The 19,544-nt window shown below is 47.4% G+C and overlaps 1 protein-coding gene across 1 annotated transcript in view; it reads right to left on the bottom strand.

Annotated features, from left to right (window-relative positions):
• Nucleotides 1-6,891: 6,891 nt before the first annotated feature.
• STOX2 (storkhead box 2) overlaps nucleotides 6,892-19,544 on the bottom strand; it is a 60,210-nt gene continuing 47,557 nt past the window's right edge. Inside the window, exons 2-4 of the mRNA XM_032949848.2 lie at nucleotides 15,450-15,602; nucleotides 11,969-15,149; nucleotides 6,892-9,227 (exon numbers count right to left, since the gene is read on the bottom strand). Coding sequence (XP_032805739.2) covers nucleotides 8,603-9,227; nucleotides 11,969-15,149; nucleotides 15,450-15,602 — 3,959 coding nt within the window. The 3' untranslated portion in view covers nucleotides 6,892-8,602. The remainder of the gene's footprint in view (nucleotides 9,228-11,968; nucleotides 15,150-15,449; nucleotides 15,603-19,544) is intronic.

Below are 19,544 nucleotides of genomic sequence, written 5' to 3'. Positions count from 1 at the left end.
GTCCCGCAATGAGTATGGGCCGTGAGCAACCCCCATGCAAGACAGCGCGACCTTCTCCGTGAACATTGAGGCGCGCGTGTGGGCGCGGTTTATTTCAGTGGCACCCGAATCGGTGAGGCCGGCGGGTTGGCTGGCCCGGAGTCTAGCCGTCGGCTTAAAATACTGGCGCGGTTCAAGGGGAGAGAATTGCATTCGAGAGGGGACTACGGGATTATTACGTAGCTCGTGCGCGGGTGCGAAATGGATTGTTTGTTACGTCGCAGGATCGTGAGAAAATTGCGATAGCGTGGGGGAGGTCCCTCATCCAGCGGTGGATTGGTCATGGCTGACGATAATGTGATAGCAACGCTGCATGAGGTTATGAGAGCTAACCAGCTCTTTAGCAGGACTGCCCAACTTCGTGAGAAAGACTCCCTAGAATCAACAGATTTTCGGTGGAATGTATTACAGTGACCATTTTATCAAATCCCATGCAACATAGTTCAACACCACCGTTTGTTAGTTTAACCCCAAGTGCAGTACAGTGTCATATTTGACGCAAGGTGAATAGTCCACACTATGAAACCTACAAATGCAGACTGTGGATCTTCGTAAGGGACGTTGGTAGATTAACACCACGTTACACCTTGCACTAAACCCCACAGCGGTTTCGTTGCAGGAAGTGAAGGGTTGGGATTTACAATTATCCATGGGCCCATAAACGTGTCTCTCCACCACGGACAATCACATCACAATTGATATCCTTTTTCTAAGACAGAATTGTCTTAATAAAAGGATATCCTCAAACAAACAAAAACCACGCACAGCGCAGGTTTTGCTAGCATAGCTAGCTCTCTCCGATGCGCTGTCCAGGAGTACCGCGTATTTTGAATATGGAATGATGTCCGATGTTTCGCTCCACGTGATAAGAGCTTCTGCAGGAAATTAATTCCATTCCGAACAACATACAGTGGATCTCAAAAACACATTGAACGGCAAAGAGAGAGAGAGAGAGGAAAAAAACTCCGACATTTCACATACTGACAATACTGTACATCAGGGGCATTCTTAAAAAAAAGAAAAAAATATTTTCCCACATTGAGATGGGAGTCAAGCTGGCAACCCTAATCAAACAAAGGTCACTTCAGCGAGTGGGCAAGAAATGTATATTGATGACAGGCTTGAGCGCACACATTAATGCACCTTTGGCTCTCTAGTTACAAGCCGCCGCAAGCTCAAGAGAGCAGGGACGGCACAAGTTGCTGTGATACAGGAAGGGCATGAACAGCCACCAGCACAATGGTGGCATATTGAGAGACACACTGCAATAATGGGCACGGAGGTAGGCCCAGGTCTGATTTCCTTGATATTTGTCAAAGGAATTAATTCACGTCGCAGCAGTGTTAGAAATACGACCCCCTAGATGTACGGCATTATTATTATTATCATGGTGAGTTTGAAAGGTGTGTTTTGTCAAGTGCCTTAAAAGTCTGAGAACAAACCATAAAATCTCTGACCCAGGACTTAACATGTTTTTGTAATTCCTTCAGCAAATTAAAAAGTGAGTTAAGCATCTGTTGAAGCTGTTTTAGCCTTTGCTTTACTACATATAAATGAGTAAAGTGACATAATCATCAGCCATGATCAGTCTGCCGTTGAATGAAGGGCTCACCAAGACATTGCCATCTCTCATGGTTCTGTGATGTTAACATTCCATCCAGCACCTGTGCATGAGCGCTATTGTTAAAAGTTCCACAATGAACCAACATTGTTGAAGTGGACCTACCCGTGACCTTATAACCCCCGAGCACACCTGGTCTCATCAGACCTCAGAAGCGAAGCAGGATGGAGCCTTCTGAGTGCTTGGATGGGTAACCACCGTGCAGACAAACAGGTGTTATAGGCTACTGTGGGGCTATGTGGGCAGTAGAGGGCAATACAGAAAAATCCAACCTTGCTCTGTACTACGTTCCCATATATATGGTCCCTGCCTTCATCAATCCACATTGACCAATTAATGTATGGTTACAAAAAGAAAATTGACCCGGATGGCATGGAGAGGGCCCTCGTCCAGCAGTGGATTGACAAAAGGGCTTTGCATTCATAGTGCTGACTTCACACCAGCCGCTGCATTATTAAGACTCGTGAAGAGACGCGATATGCTCTTAAGAAACCTAAGCTATAGCCACAGAACAGCTTCAGCTTACGCGTTAGTTTCTTTTGTCTTTCGCTATACTGGAAAAATACACGCCTGGGATGAAAACATTTGTACTTACCTGTGAGAGTTCCAGTTTTGTTTTGCTTCTTTAATGGGCATTTGTGGTGCCTGGGTCCTTTAACAGCTGAGAAAGTGCAGTCAACATCACACACCAGCCCAAAGGAAACCAAATGGGGGAGTGCATAGGGGAATTGTGACGTTTGAGATCAACCTAATTGCATAAAACTACCAGGCTACAAAATCCTAAAATTTCTGCTGAGATCCCACTGCAGGTTTCAGGAAGTAATTGGGCGACATGGCTGGGTAAATTTACTTCCACTGGTTTAAATATATATTTATTAACGTACCTTTTTTTTTTATTTGAGGAACCCACAATGTGATTAAAATGGCCTACTGTTGTCTGCACGCAAGGAGTCAAAGAGAATTGATCATTTTAGTTACTTAAAATAAGAGGGTATATAAATACCGTACCATCAAAAGGTCTGTATGAAGCTCTTAGACATGTATAAAATGTTTATGGTATCACACTGCCAAGAGAAACAAAGTTTTAGGATTTACAGAAATGTTTTTTTTTAAAGCCAGTTGTTTATGTTAAAGCACCAGTGTATGGAGCGGTGAGAAATTCCCCTGTGTCTCCGACTTTTGAAATGAAAAACTGCTACACTTTGTAAAAGTACAATGAAGGCATTAAAACTGAAATTCTATACAAACATTTAAAACCACAGGCCATTGTTTAAAGCATCTGGCGAGCTGCACCATGACAGTTCAGCATTCTTCCAGCGGGCACTTGCGAGCGCTATACAGTAGATATCAGCCAATGTGCTCAGAGGGTATTCGGTAGTCTAACAAAGACCTTTCTCATGACCCCAAGATAAGGGGAAAGGTGTGACAGCACTGTTGAACGGCATACGAACATATGCAGTATTGTGACGTTTGGCAAAGATTGAGAAGTTTTACTCGCAGCTGACCAATCATTTTTTATGGACCCAGTGCATCTTTCAAGTCATTTTAGTCGTGGCAAGGTGTTTGAAAGGATGGACATATTAAAAGGGCTAACAAACAGATGAACAGCGATGCAAGCCAGATAATTGTGCTAACAGGTAATGTAGAATCATACACACATGCAGGACACTTGTGAAAGTTACCTTCATCGCTTAACGGATTCTTCCGGGTTAAAATCAAACGTCCGTCTAACGTTACTAGCGATACTGTGACTAGAAGACTTCAGCAACGAGCCTGTGACCAAATCACCAAGAATATGCCCGATATCATCAGATCTCAGAAGATCGTGCTTGGATGGGTGACCACCATGCATAACAGGCGTTTCAGGCTGTTGGGCTAACACAGTGGGAGTGCAGTAAAAAGTTAAATCTATTGTTGCATCGATAGTCGTTGCTGCCACGTCTGTTGTGCTCTCCCTGCCTTGACCGCCCTACACTGACCAGTATGGTGAAGTATGGTCAAATAACTCTCCACAACCTGCATTTGGTGGGGACGTGCTCATCCAGCAGTGGCTTGACGAAAAACGCCGTACGTGTGTGTAAACACGTATGTACGTGCAGTAATCGGAGAATGATGATGGTAACTTTGCTTGAGTAAATATTTTTAGCCAGACGAAGCACTAAAATCTGCCACCCCCCCACCGCAAACTTTGACCTTTACTTACTTATCTTGAGACTTAATGGGACAAACAGCTGTGTTTGGTTGGACCCTTTCCCGGCCTTCCGTATCCTAGGATGCAAGGTAAGCGCAGGCACTTTCAGAAACATTTGATGCCTGTTATTTCAAACAAGGGAGGACGGGCAAAGAATATTATATTTTTAGACTTCTTGTGGAGGCTGAAGTGCCCCAGTGTTGTGAATAGCTCTGAAAAGAATCCGGGTTTGTGTTCATATGATCCTATTTTAGGACCCTGCCATTCAGTGTTGGCAAAGGCTGCCTGCATCAACACTCCAAAGTCTATGTGGGGTCGCTTTCTATGAGTGTTTTGTGGTTATAACAGTGGTGATCCTGCCATCAAAAGCCAAATTATAAACTAAATGTACTCAACACATTGGTGTTGCAAAGTTTAAATGATGCAAGTTATTGTATGTGACAGTACTATTAAAATATTGTCATACGAGGGAGTGGAGGTGCAGTGGTAAACACAATGTGCCTTGAACCCAGAGATGCCTGGCCATGGCCAACATGAGTAGCAAGTGATATCCACAATCGGTCCTGGGTGCCTCCACTTGACCAACTGGGAACGACCGGCACGGTGAAATATGGTCAAAAAACTCACCATGACCAATAGTGTGGAATAGGCCTTCATCCAGCATTGACAGAAGGATGTAAATATTCATTATTTTTATGATTATACTTTTATATAGGAGTTGGAAACATTGTATTACAACTTTTAGAATTGAGTGTAAAACAAATAAGATGCATGATAGCCGTGTTCTTGCATTACTAAACTGTTTGTGATATATTGAAACGGGTCCTCTACGTGTCTTAATACTTTATCTACATTTTGCCCAATTTGATATTTAATACAACAGAAGTATGCAATGGCACGATTCACTTCAGTGCATATGATATATACACACAGTATACTCTTATATGAAGATTATTTAATCGAGACTCAAATTATACATATGTAGTGTTCGACTTTACGCGGACAACTTCTGTCTTTCTTCGAACACCGCTTTATTTACATCATTCAACATGTCCTCCACACTCCACAGTATCCTGGTCACCACGGCTCGCTCGTCGTGCTCCGCTCGTCTCGCTCACCACCTTTGTCTCCCCACTATCACTTCACTTGCTTCGCACTCAGCGACTCCCCGTTCAGCAACTCCGCACACAGAGTCTTCCCACACAGCGACTTCGCACACTCCGCACACAGCGTCTTCAGCTCTGCTATCGCTACGCTCTCTCCACTGCTAACTACTTCGTCTTGCTTCAGCTTCGCTATCGCTATGCTCACTCCACTGCTAACTACTTCGTCTTGCTTCACACTCAGTTCCAAACTCCGGTTCTACTCTGTTTCCAAACTCCACGTCTTCCTCGTCCAGCTTCCAACTCTCCCTCTCTGTGTCTCCCCACAATTTTTCCCCATTCTCATTATCGCTAATTAATAGGCCCGCGTGCTCCGCACGCTTCGCGTCCTCAGAACACCTGTCCTTCTCCAGACATCTCGACGCCTCCTCGCCCTTGACAAGAGCCACAGCCAATCACCGCCGTTGCTGATCCTCTGGCTTAATTGGCCCAACCGTTACCTCATCATCCCAGCCTTTGCACCTGGCTGTCCTAACACGACCCACACTGTTTACGCCTTCTCCACAGGCTGACCCCAGATAAACCCACACTCTCCGTGTGATCATGCAATCGCGCAGTTTCCAAAACACACCTTCGTACTCCACTGCACATATATACTTTTTAACGGTTTTGTCTGCGGGTTTTAGATAATCAGGGGTCTGCTGCCCCACATTTGAGCAGCGGTGCCGCCCTGCAATATGCACCCAGAGCCACGCTTAAGAGTGCCGCTGGGTTCGTGGCTCTTGCAAGGAACCCCCCACGGCAGACTTGTTGACAATTTATTGGCCTAAGTGCATAACCACGGGGGGCTGGGCAACGGAGTACAAATCTGCTCTCCATTAGCAAGGTTTAACGTTTTGTCACGTTACTCGGTACAATTTTTTGCAGGCATATGAAAAAAGGTTGCAAGTTTAGCTTTTAATTGATGGCAACTGTTGCTTTTTTTGGGTAAAGGTATCGTGACGGGAAGTTTATGGGGGAAGGTGGATGGATGGCTTTGGGGGGAGGTGGGGAGGGGGTAAAATACCGTATTCTCTGGATAATTCACTGTGTAACAAAAACATTTTTTTGTTCCTGGGTAGTGTTATTTCCTAATTGCTTATGCGTCAAAAGTACAGAAGATGGCTATTATTCCCCAGAAACTTAGTTTTTGTGACCAGGACAGTGATATTTTGAAATTTACCTATTTTCAATGAGAAAACGTGGTGTGCATTTGTGTAATTCCTTCACGTAAAGTCCTGGTCACAAAAGCAAAGTTTGTGGGGAATAATAGCCATTTTCTATACTTTTGAGGCATAAGCAATTAGAAAATAACACTTACTACCCAGGAACAAAAATCGTGTTATATAGTGTAATAAAGGCGTTCCGGAAAGAAAGATGCATCCAAAAACCTGTTCTCGGTGTTAATACAGTTCTACACATCTAATCACAGCCACGTGCATCCTGGATTGTAAGACGCCCTCCCAACTTTTGCTTTTAAAGATGTGGAAAAAAATGTTGCATCTTAATAATCCAGAAAGTACGGTTTGTAGCGGCCAGCTGGTTAAGATTATGTTATTAGCCGTCTTTGAAAGTTGATCACTCAAAAGTAGAAATTGAGATTTTGGAAAATTAATTAATTGCAGGTGGGGCCAATTTTTCTTTGCTGTGAATTCCTTTCCAATACCTGGGCTGGGGAAATGGGTGTAAGGGAGCTCGAGATATGGTGCGTGTTTTTTGCCTGTGATGCTAGGAACAAACATGCTGCGTCTCTCGTCGGGAAATCTTGGAATCCCTCCCTCAATCTGTGTTGATATAGAGAGGAGTTTTCAACGTATGCGGCCAGCCGTTCACGACTGCTGCGAGTAGTGGAAAGCCCCAACGTAAGATTCAACGGCGATGGAAATATCAACTAACTGTTGTCAGGTATAAGCCATTAAGTTTATTACAAAAGAGTGATGAGCAGATAAATATGGTACAAATCCATTACAGCTTTACATTTAGTCTCGTAAAATAAGGTCAAGCTAATACAAAAACTCTGAGAGCAATGTACTGTACTAACATAAAATAATAATCCACAGACTTATCAGTTGAAACAAAATAATCGTTGCAAAAATGTAACACGAATATCTCACGTGCTGATTTTGCTTATGGAGAAATAAAAAAAAATCCACGCCAAATATAACAACGCACGTAGCCAACACATACCCCTTCATTGTTATGCACTATTTACGTCGGCATCGATTTTAAGTGGGGCCGAAGGTAGTCCAATTCGCAGGTTTGTCTCCTGCGAGCCGGTTCCAATTGAACTTTCCTTCAGCGCCACATTGTTGCTCAGGAAGGTGGCTCGAGCGTGCGCGTGTTTCGCCCACGCCGTAAAGCGTTCCACTTTGTTTCAAGTGAATTCACTGTGCACAGAACACGGATCAATCCCGCCCAGTGAGTGGTCTTTTTAGACGACGGAGGTGGTTGTGAACAGGGCGGCGTCTGTGCCTGGTCGCGTCGTTGCTGTTCGCCCTACGCGTTCCTTGAAACATTATTTTTCCGTTCTTCTTTTACGTTTCCCGCAGCTTGCACGCAGATATGACACAGCCTATTTCAAGCTCAAAATTACGACGGTACCGAAAGGCTACTTGACATCATTACTTATTTTGCAACTGGAAGGCGTGCATTGTATATTTGGCAGCTGTTGATTTGCCACTGCACTGGTCTTACACACATGCACGATTAGAGCTATACTTGTCCAACTATCCCTTGGCTCCTACCTCCGGAGACAGTGGCACTAGAAAGAGTACCTATATTTTAATAATCGATAGAAGCAGGTAAAAACGGATACGAGGTGGAGGTATCTCATCATTGCCAGATGAGTTGGGGAACAATGGCAACAATATCTAACCATGGTTAACAAGGGTAAATAGTATGTACAAGTAATACGCCAAACACTATTTAATGTAATGATCGTTCAGTTATGACATTAACAACATGTGTATGCTTAGGAAATACTTTTCGCACGAACTTGGAATATATGCGCAAGCTCAGTAAATGCACAGCGCTTGGGATTTTGTTCCACAAATGTCCTGTGGGGGTATTGAGAATTGGAACTTTTTTTGTTTCTTTGCAAGGAACATGCAAATCCAGAATGAGAGCAAAGAGTGACATTTTACAATAAATGTCACCGTATTTTAATTGGGCAATGGTAGCAATGAGCACATTTCCACCGAAGCGAATGCACACATTAAACTCGATTCAACGTCACGCACGTACTCATTCACACGCGCACACGCATACACAGACCGCGCAGGCAAAGCACAAAGCACAACTATGCTCACGCTCGAGTTTCCTTGGAAAGCCACACACATAGCAGGAGGGGTTACAAAAAATAAATATTGAGAATTAACTATACAGGTCCACATGTTGACTACCTGCGAATGAATTTATCCTAAAATCAGGAAAAGACCTGTGTAAAAAAAAATTACCCAAAGCTCACTGTTTAAATGAAGGCCAGTCTCGATATCCCCCGTGAACATTTGGAAACAAAACTGCCTGCATGCACCACCCAAGCCATTGCCGAGCAGCCCGATATTGCTGCACCAACAGGCAGCTTCGATTGCTGCTGGACATGCGGTCGAATCACACGTTTATTGCAGGAGTGAGCGGAAACAGCGGCCTTTCTCGGCTCTCGCCGTCGGCGTCCTTGTCGCCGAATGAGGCCTGTCCCTTGTACGCGGCCGAGTAAGTGCACCGATCCGCCCCGGACCTCGCCACCTCTGCGAACTGCACGGAGCGCGATGCTTCGGCTGCAGCGAGGCTGGAGAAGGAATTCGAGCGGTCCGTTTCCGAGGAGGAGACCGGAAAAGGAGGGTGCCTGCCTTGCTGAGTGACCGGGGGGCCGCGTACACTCTGCTTGATTTTCTGCGCGGCGTGCATTTCGTCCGCGCTCGTTTTGCCAGGCGTGTGCCGCGGCAGACTCGCGCAGTCGCTGTGACTCATGTCGCCAGGCACCTTTTGCAGTGCCTGGCCGCAGCCGAACTTGGCGTTCGTGGCGACGAGGCCGCTGAAGTGACTCGTCCTTGCTGCGGGAGGAAGCGCAGAGCTGTGCTGCATGGGGTTCGTTGGTTGCAACCTCGCGGTTTTATGCTGCTGCTGCTGCTCGGCCAGCGTAACGCCGTTCCTGCCATCTGACAGGCCCAGCTGCCCGTGCCGCTTCACACCATCGGCCAGGCTTGAGGTGTTGGATGCCAAGCTCTCTCGGGTCCTGCAATGGGAAGCAGACCCATTGATTGACGGGCAACATCAGAGGCTGCGACGCTCATGGTTCGTGCCCATATTCATTACACCACATTCAAGGCGCTCACATTTAACATTCACATAAAAAATATTGACCAGTGAATTAATACAATTTGGAACACTATTATACTCATGTTTCATGTATCATGGAGATGAGACGTTACAATGATTTTAGGTTATGCAAAAACCCATATTGGCTATAATTCTTACTTATTTTCAAATTCCATTTTTATGTACTGCTAGAATAGATTATTTGTGTTTTAAACTAGATTCGAAGCTTTCGTGACTGCAAGAATTACTCTTTGGTTCTTTCGGTAAAGTCACGTAGAAAGCAAATTTAGTAAAATTAGGAAGTGTAATTCAATGCAACACAGAGAGTCGGTTAGCACACAGTTAACGCATAGCCTGGTTTGAACCACCTCTACGGGTTTTCCATACTTGTTTGTTTCACACTTAACTTCTAATTTAGGAATCTTTGGAAGAACGTAATAAACCAGGCGATGTGTTAACTGTGTGCTAACCGACTCTGTGTTGCATTGCATTACACTTCCTAATTTTACTAAATTTGCTTTCTACCGTGCTTGTTCCGTGCTTGTTTATAAGTCCATTCTCTCCTCCGGCTGCTATGGGCAGTAATTCCACACAACGCTCCGTGCTTGTTTGTTTAGAAGTCCAGTGTCCAGTTCGTCCGTTCGCTATGGGCAGGAATTCCACACAACTCCCCCTTTGCCCCCCCCCCTATCTCTCTATTTAAGGCCTCGACACAGAGACGTTTTCTTTATGTGTGCCTATGTGTGTGTCTCTCTCTGTTTGTCTCTGTGTGAGTCTCTCTTTGCTTGTATGTCTGTCTGTGTGTCTCCGTGTCTATTTTTGTCTCTCTCTCAAATTCATCAATCTTTGGAAGAACGTAATCAACCAAGTAGGGTGTTGACTGTTGTGTTGGCCGACTCTCTGTGTTGTATTGCATTATATTTCCAAGTTTACAACTTTGTTTTCTCATTCATTTGTACCTGACGATGGTTGTTTCTGTTGCAATCGAAACGTCGTATTCTATTATTATTTAATTTAATTTCTTTCTATTTGTGTTTTGTATTGATATTTTAAATATATAATATGCCAAAATGCATGCACTCTTAATAGCCATTACATATTTGTGACCACCCCGCATGTGTAATGCGTAGATTGTACATGTAAAGTTTAAGCCACCAGGAACATACATATATAAGTAACATTTAAATCAACACATTTCCAGGGGAACGTTGCTTTTGTCTAAGCATGCCGATGAGATAAATATTTTAACATCAACTTTTATATATATAAAGAAAGTAGAAATTCATTAACCTTGTAGGAAATGGTTTGTTTTTAGAAAAATGTGGTGTGGACTGGTTGTCAAGCACAGTGAAAGCAAATACGAGGTGAGGGGGGAACAGCTGCCCTTAGTGGAGGAGTTTAAGTACCTCAGGGTCTCTTTCGCAAGTGATGATAAGTGGGAGCAGGAGATCGGCCGGCGGATCGGTGCGGCGTCTGCAGTGATGCGGGTGCTGTACCGTTCCGTGGTAGTGTAGCGGAAACTGAGTTCTCGAACAAAGCTCTCGATTTACAGATCAAGCTACGTTCCCACCCTTACCTATGGGGTGGGAACGTAGCTTCCCACCCCAAGCTTTGGGTAACGACCGAAATGATGAGATCACGGGTACAAGCGGCCGAAATGTGGTTTCTCCGCAGGGTTGCCGGGCTCACTGTCCGTGATCGGGTGAGGAGCTCGGTAATCCGGGAGAGCCTGAGAGTCGAGCCGATGCTCCTCCGGATCGAGAGGAGCCAGTTGAGCTGATTCGGGCACCTGGTAAGGATAGACTCCCCCTGGAACTCTACCGGGCAGCACGTCCCACTGGGTGAAGACCCCGGGGCTGGCCCAGGACATGCTGGCGGGACTATGTTGCTCGGCTGGCCTGGGAATTCCCCAAGAGCTAGAGTCCGTCGCCAAGGAAAGGGAAGTCTGGATTGCACGACTCAACATGCTGCCACCACGACCCTCACCAGGACAAGCGGATTCAGAAACGAACAAAGGAATAAATCAGCCGCCATACCCTATGTGAGCGTTTGATAGGTTAAGTTAATTTTGTATGACAAAGCACAGGCTGGTTATGACTGGGATGCTTGCATGGCAAAACATTTCCAGCTCCTTCGCATCATTTGTCAATCCACTGACAAGTGGAGACCTCCACTAGTCATGAACTGCTTTATGTGTTTAGTTTGTTGTCCTTCCCCCGCACCTCCGATCAGAACGGTTGGCTATGTACGGCGTGAAAGAATTTCAACATAATATAAACGAATATGTCGGTCATGGGAGCTGTTTTCCCATACTCCACCATGGTGTTCAATGCCAGTTCGTGAAGTGGGGTGGGAAAGGGAGCAGGACTATTTCAAATATCACTCACCACTAATCTTAGCCGTGGCCAGGAATCGAACTCAGGCCGCTTGACTCATAGCCCAGTGCGCCGAATCCCGCATCACTACTCCACACCAACTGCCTCCACTACCCTTTGGGAAATGTTACTGCCTTCCCTGCCCTCTGTTCTACTGTCCTGCAGTGGCCATTTAGGAGACCACAAAGATTTGAATGGGAGTCACGTGAAAGGTCCGACTCTCTCTCTGTGTCTCTCGAGACCTAACTGGCCCCATTGGGCAGCGGGCCCCCCCCCCCCCCACCTGGGCGAGTTGAAGCCGCTGTCGCCCGTCACGCTGCTCATGTCCGTGTGGTCGAGGCGGCTGGGCGGCACGCCACTGTCCGCCGTGCTCGTCACGCTCGGGTCCGGGCTCGCGATGGTCAAGGCGCCCTCGAACCGCTGCTGCAGCTCTGCCTCTACGGCCTCCTCCTCCAGCGCGCTATCCACGCCGCGTGCAAACTTGTGAGGGAGGCACCGCTCCGGGTCCCGGACGCCGCCACCGCCGCCGCCGCCGCCACCACCGCCACCACCGCCACCGCCGCCGACCCCGCGCCAGGCGAAGATGCCTGAGATCTCCTCGTCGTGCGCCGCCTCTCCGCACGAGTCGCCCTCCGAACCCGGACTGTAGTCGAAGATGCTCCCCTCCACCGCGCCGGTGCTGTCCTCAAGCATCGTGGTCGATTCGTCCACCGTGTGCGAGTAGGGAATGGAGCCCTGCTGATGTTGCTGGTGCTGCTGCTGTTTCTGTATCTGCTTCCAATTCCCCTTCTCGTTGTTGTCCCAGTCGGCGCTCAGGTTGCTGTCTTCAAGAGAGCGTTGTTTGGAAGTGCCTGCGCCCCCCTTGCTCCCGCTGCCGGGACGTTGCTGTGGATCAATGTTGTCAATTCCCACCTCCAGGGTTTGAGTGCTGCCCTTGCTGTTTCCATTCCACGCTTCCTCACTGGAACTCCGCTGGTTCTTCTGGTTGTAGTTATAGCGGAAGAGCCCGTACTGCATACTGTGGGCGTACGCATCAGGAGGGACGCCGTTGGCGCCATCGACGCTGTTATCCAGGGGTGCGAACTGCTCACTCACCGGGCCGCAATTGAACGGCGGGATGCTCAGGTGGCTCAGATCCCCGTCGTCCTCGTCCTCGTCGTTGATGCAGAGCGAGCTGCCCTCGCTGTCGTCCGGCACCTCCTGCGTGTAGAGCAAGTAGTCATCATCGGTCATGCCTTCGCTCTCGCTCACCGAGCGCAGGTCCTGGGCGAGGAAGTGAGGCTCTTGCTGCTTCGCCCTCTCCCTCTGCTCGGGCCTCACCGACTTCCCGGCGCAGGCATCGCTCTTAGGCAGCGGCACCTCGAATTCGGCCTTGGCTCTGTCGAGGCCTCCACTCGAGTGTGGGTTTTGCGCCGGGAGTTTCTCTTGCTGCCTCCTCTGTTTGCCGCACTCCCTCTCAGGCTTCTCGTGCTTCAGGCGATTCGAGTTGCAGTCCGCGAATGCCCTTCCCGACGTTGCCACTGGCGCGCACAGGACGGTCTCCCGCGACTCGTTGTAGTTGAAGTAATCCGCTGTGCTCATGCCACATGGGTGATCACCATAGGGGCAATCCCTGCTCTGCGGAAAGGCTGACAAGGATACCGACTGAGAGTGAAAAGCCCCATTCGCAGACTCGCAGCTGCCATCCAGCGTGTGTCGGTCGGAAGTGACCCGGCAGTGCGCTCGACCCGTGCGCATCAGCTCCTGGGCGGCGGGCTGCTGTGGCTGTCCGAATTCCTGCATGTAAACCGGATCTGACAGTCGTGGGTTTTGTGTCAACGCCTGGTCCTCAGTCCTGACCCTGGCAGGCTCCAGCCTGGGGCTCAGTATGGTCGGCATTCTGGAGACACTCTTAAAGAGGTCGCTATCCTGTTCCCTGTGCCGGCCGCGGCGATGCAGGGACGCTTGCTCGCTTGGAACCTGCGGGGAATGCGGATCCGTGCTCGAGCTCCCAGTAGATTTCGTGTGTTCCACAGCCCTCCACCTGAACTTTAACCTTTCCGGTTGGCATACGTTCGCATTCTTAGGCCACGTGATCACATTCTGCTCACTGCCAATAACTTTGGAGGGATCGCTCCTTTCCAATTGTTCTTTCGCATCAAACGTTCTCAGGTCCCCTTGATTAACCCCCGAAAACTCTTCGTGCTGACAAGCAGCGGCAGTCTGCTTGACCTCCTCCACTGCCTGCCACGTTTCTGACGGGCCCTCATTGTTGCCGTTCCTCAAGATGGCCTTCTCTCCGGGCGCTTGCGAGTGCCGCCTCCTCGTGGCTCTCTTCCCGTTCTGCTGATTTGCCTCGTCAAGGCTGCTTCTCGACGAAGCCTTCAGCCGCCTGCGAGGCAGGTGGCCCCCCTTGCTGTACACCCGTGAGCTCGTGTGCACCCTCTTCGAGTGGCTGCGAACCTTGACCCTTGAGCGGGACTGCGGAAGCTCGGTGCAGGTGCCCGTGCTGCGCATCGCCTGCTGCCCGTCCGTTGGCACGCGCTGCATGAGCGCCGTGTGCACCATCAGGTTCTGCACCGTCAGATCAGGGTTGATGCGCCGGATAATCTGGTGCTCCACGTCTCTCGGGAGGTTCTCTGCAGAGTCCTCGTCCCGGACCGGCCATTCCTCCGGCGGGAACTGGGCGGAGAATGTCACGAGTTCCTTCTGCAGGATCTTCTCTTTCCGCTGGGAGCCCCTCCGAAACAGTCTCAGGCTGATTTTCTTCATCAGCTTTTCTCCATCCTTTTCCTTCTCTGGTCGTCCCACAGTTACCTCTGGCACCTTCACCTTTTCTGTGCAAGGGACTGCCACCACTGCGACTGGCACACCTTTCACATCTTTGCAATCATTTTGCACTCCCTTTTCCAACTTTTTGCCCTTATCGTTACAGAAGGTGACGTGAACACTCTGGTGGGAAACTTTCGGGTCCTTTTCGAGCGCAGATTTGCCGTCAACCTTTCTACTGGACTCGGCATGATTGACAGCGGCGGAGTGCTGCTGCTTTGAGTCTTTGTTGGCATGGGCAGCGCTCTTGTCATTCTTCTTGCTCTTGCCAGAATTTGCGGACACGACGCGCAGCAGTTGGGGCGGCTTTGCATCTTTGGAATCATGAGCATGGCCGCCTTCCTGTTTGTCGCAGCGAGACCTTTCCACGACGTACCCACTTTCCAGGAAGCACTGGCACGAGCGGCAGTGAGCCCGTGATGGCTGCGCGTCTTTTTCCGGCAGGTCGTGGCACACAGTCACCTCTGGAAACGGGGTGGCTTGGTTGTCCCCCTCTGGCCTCACCCACTTGTTTTCGTCACGGATTAGCGAGGGTGTGATGTAGTAGGTCTGTGGCGTCACGATGAAGTAGCCTTCCCCCGTGTGGTAGATCTTGCGCTCCTTGATCAAGCTGCTCAGCATGTTGTGTAGGATCTCCCTGCTCGGAACTGGAACGCCTGAAATGCACAAAGAAATGTCAACCGTTGCCAGCTGTTAATATTATACGTCGGGTTTTTTTTGCGTGTTTATTTTGTCGTCCTTCCCACATACCTCTGAATAGCATGGTTGGCTATGTATGGTGCAAAAGAAGTTAAACATACACACGAACTGTGTGAAAGAAGTTCAACATATATAGATGCTGGCAGAATTTTTTTCAAAATAAATGTATGCAAGCCATCAGCTAGTTTCCACACGTACGTACACATTTTCCCTTTTCCGTGGATCTCCCGGCTGTTTTTGCATCTGGTCATCATTACCTGGAAACTTGTGGGCCAGGTGCTTGAGCAGCGAGTCTTGAGTGACTGCCTGCTGCTTGGAGTTGAGGTGGCTGATGGCGGCACACAGCACGTCGCTGAGCGGGATGAACTGCGACTGGCTGTCGGGCGACATCAGGATAGGGCCCACCTCACCTGTAGAGATTAACGTACAACCAATGGCTCGGCATTAGCACACAGTGCAACGTGGGCTTATAAGGTGGCAGATTAGTAAGAAGGCACCTGTAGAATATTTATAAACTTATGACAGGGTAATGCACACTGACAAATGTGTGCTGAAGATGAAACCACTACTCAATGAATCTGGACGTCTGAGTAAAACTGCTGCTTAGCATTTCTTTATCGGCTAAAATAAAGCTTGAGTCTGAATCCTCCTGCACACGGCAACTAAGATTGGAAAACCAAGGATGGAATTTGTAGCCTACCGAATCTGAATCCAGATGAAAAGTTACTGTCATATAAAGTAGGGAATAACCGGACTATATTTAGAAAGGATGTCCTTATAGGTATCATTCAATCATAAAGAATCATAATTAGACAAGAGTTGCACTGTTGAAATGTTGGCAATATATTTCGTGTATATACTTTAATCTGAAAATCTTGCGTGACCTTACAATAGCACATTACAGTAGCATTCGAAACGACCACGCCTGAGATGATGGCATTCGCTTGGGACTGTCTCAAAGCAATAATAAGTGTGATGCCAACACCACAGCAGAGGGATGGTCATGGTTTAGAGGGGTGAAACTCATGTAATAACATCTTCACAAAACCAAATGTGACAGCACATACTTTTATTGATCTACCACAAACCGCAAATTTAAAAACGACGATACTGTAGATTTGTCTGCAACCTGGAGTGAAGGTGCCCGTTTATATGCAAACGAGGGGTGGCGACAATTTCGCAATATTTGGGGAGGTATTGCGGAGATGGATTTGTGTTGAGATGCAGAGGACACGGATGCAGCAGGACACCGAGAGGACTGTGCATCGCAACTTTAAAGCTCCCGCCATCTGCCGTTTCAATTACTGCTCAATTTCCGGGCATCTGTGTGCACTTAGAAGAGGCCGACTGAATGTTGGACACTGTAATATTTTTGTTTCGACCATAACGACGTTTCGACGATAACGCGTTATGGTCGAAACGTCGTGAGAATTTTTATTGTTTTATATATATTTTATTATTTTATTGTTTCCCTTCAACGTGACTTTACCGAAAGAGCTAAGAATATGAATTACTGCAGTCACGAAAGCTTTAAATCAAAATGTTAGGAGTTGTGCTTTACAGCATCGTGCCAAAATGGTTTCACGGCAATTTACCATTTGCTGTGCTGTGCAAGTGTGAACACAGCGAGGAACAAAAGGTGGCATGGAAGGGCACTTGTACCGATCAGTTTGCATTTATGATCACAGAGCATTTCCACTCGTGCAATTATTATACATTTCAGAGGGGGGGGGGGGGGAAATATATGTTAGGCACGAATAAACTTTCAAATCGTTAAAAAATAGCTACATTTTTTGGGGTCACGGTTATTCATATGTCGTAGTGAAATACACCCACATTATGAGATTGGGCTGAACGGTCACACGCAAATTTAATATTTTAAAAGTGAGCAAAATAATAAAAATACGGTATAGATTATCAGTCTCGGGGAAAGTGAGGAATCTGTAGATATTTAAATTATGAGTCTACTGCACAGCACATCAATTCAGATGAGTGTGATTCATACAACTCAATTTGAAAACATTAAGCGGAAGGTACAAGCAGCTGGGGATATGCATGTAATGCGGCTTTCTGCAAAGGACCATTTTGGACACCGCATTGCAACGGCACAAAAAAACTCTTTGTCGAGTGAAAATTCGCTGTAAGTGGCAAGGTCTATTTTTAACTCTGCAGTAAAAATAGATTCCTTGCAATGTAAGCAATTTCACAAGGAGCTATTTTCAGCAAAAAAAAACTTCTCGGGCAAATGCTGATCTGGTGGAAGTAGCTTCACCACCAAGACTCCAGGCCGGTCACAGTCAAGAACACTCGCTCAGCTGCTTACATAAACCCAGGAAAAAAGCGTGCAGCAGGACAAAAACCAGTCTCCTTGGAGAATACGGGTACACGTTTTTTTTTCTCGTAGGGTTTTTACCTGGTTTAAAAATATATCAAGAGAGCAATGGGAGACAGACCAACATGGAAGGAAAGAATTGTGTCCTGTTATATAACAATCCACCTCACCCCTTCACAAGCCGAGTTCATCGCTCCGTCTCCATGGTGGACACACTCTAATGCGTGTTCCCTCCTTTAACTGCCAATCTGGTCTTCGTCTCGACCACTGGTCATCATCCTGAACAGGCGACGTATCCTGCACAAGCGCACCAATTTTTTTTTTATTTTACATTTAATATGTCTCTAATTCGTTCTTTATTCTATAAGGCGCCGTGGTGCAGCTTTATCTCCCTCGCCTTGTATGCACGAGGTCGTGGGTTTGACCCCAACCCTGACGCCTGCTACTGTATATTTGGAGTTTGTACATTCTCCCCCCCCCCCCCCCCCCCGTGGCCGCGTGGATTTTTCTCTGGGCCCTCCACATTTACAAACATTGCGTTTCGATTATTTGGCGGTGACTGTAAAGTCCCACATGTCATGATATAAGCCACTTCGATGAAGCTGTAACGTGGGGCCAGGGTAGCTCTGAAAATTAGCTAATAGCTTAGTGGTGAATATAATAGTTTAGTGTATGTATAATAGTCCTCTTTGTGTCTCACAAACCAATTGCAAGCGTGCATCTGGCCCATGTTTCTTTGCCGCGCTTAGATGCCTTTGATAATTGTGGACAAAACCAAAATGCCATTGTTACACTTCACCTTAACGGGATTAACTTTTCGGCACAATCAGGTGAAACACGGACAAGGACCATGTGCACGGACAGAACAGAGAGAAGACGAAGAAGAAGACGTCAAGTTGGGAAGGGAAAAAACTGCACAATGGACGCGCGCCCTTGCTGCGTGGTCGGCTCTCCACGGCTGTGCACACGACGACTCTGCTGACGCTTTTGTTTATCCTGCACGGCCAATAATTAATTAACCCCCCAGCGGCACAGGCCAGAGCGATGTTGCTCAGGAGATGCTGATAAACATTTACGGTGCGTATTTATAGTCGTTTTGAAAAGTCACGGCGTCCTTCCTTATGAAAGGTGTGTGTGTGTGTGTTTTTCACACACTGATAGACTTATTTCGATGTCTTTCGAATTGTAACAGCCCTTTGCAAAATGACTTATACACGCGGTGAAATTATTTAAAACAGACCTCTTATTTTAAATCAGGTAGGACTCATTTGACTAAACAAATCTGCTTTCTCACAAAGGAGACCCTCTGCGTATATAAATGGCAATCAAATACGATAATGTCCTGTACAGGGTGGTCCAGATGTCTTGTGATCCCCCGTTTAGTTATATGAAGCTTAATATATATTTTGCGTATGGGTTTTATTTCGAACAGGAGTGAATATGCGAAGGAAAAACCATGTTAGGGATCAATTAATTGGGGGTCACGAGACATCTGGACCACGCCCGTGTACGTGGAAGCGAAAGGAACTGTGGTCAAAAAATGTGCACGCAATTCAATGAGCGCATTATTTAATGTTCTTTATAAGCTCTATTGACCACATCCCATATTGGCGATTAAAACGACATTTGATTACTCACTGTGGCCGCACTGCACCAATATTACGAGCAAAGCCGTGGCCAATATAGCATCTTGTACAATTGTACAAGTGGTGAGGCAACAAAACAGGTAAAGGCGCAGCCCTGCAAGAGTCGCGTTTGGCGTCCTCTCCCATGCTGGCCAATTGTCTTGGGAAACATGGGAGCGCCCACAATTTACCCCATCGCACGTCACCTACAAATCCACTGTCCGTGGTGTACCCATTCACACTGCTGCTGGGTGCACGCTGGGAAATGAAGATGCAACCAACACAAAAACAACCCCTGCAAAAGCCAGCTAGATGGGCGTCGCGGTAGCGAGTTTCTAACGACCTCGCCTGGTATAGAGGAGGTCGTAGGTTCGAAACCGAACCCGACCCCAACG

Source organism: Petromyzon marinus, chromosome 8 (genome assembly GCF_048934315.1).
Source record: "Petromyzon marinus isolate PM22_M1 ecotype Great Lakes invasive population chromosome 8, UKy_Petmar_22M1.pri1.0, whole genome shotgun sequence".
NCBI classification, from domain to species: domain Eukaryota; kingdom Metazoa; phylum Chordata; class Hyperoartia; order Petromyzontiformes; family Petromyzontidae; genus Petromyzon; species Petromyzon marinus.
This window is presented reverse-complemented; position numbering and strand designations above follow the sequence as displayed.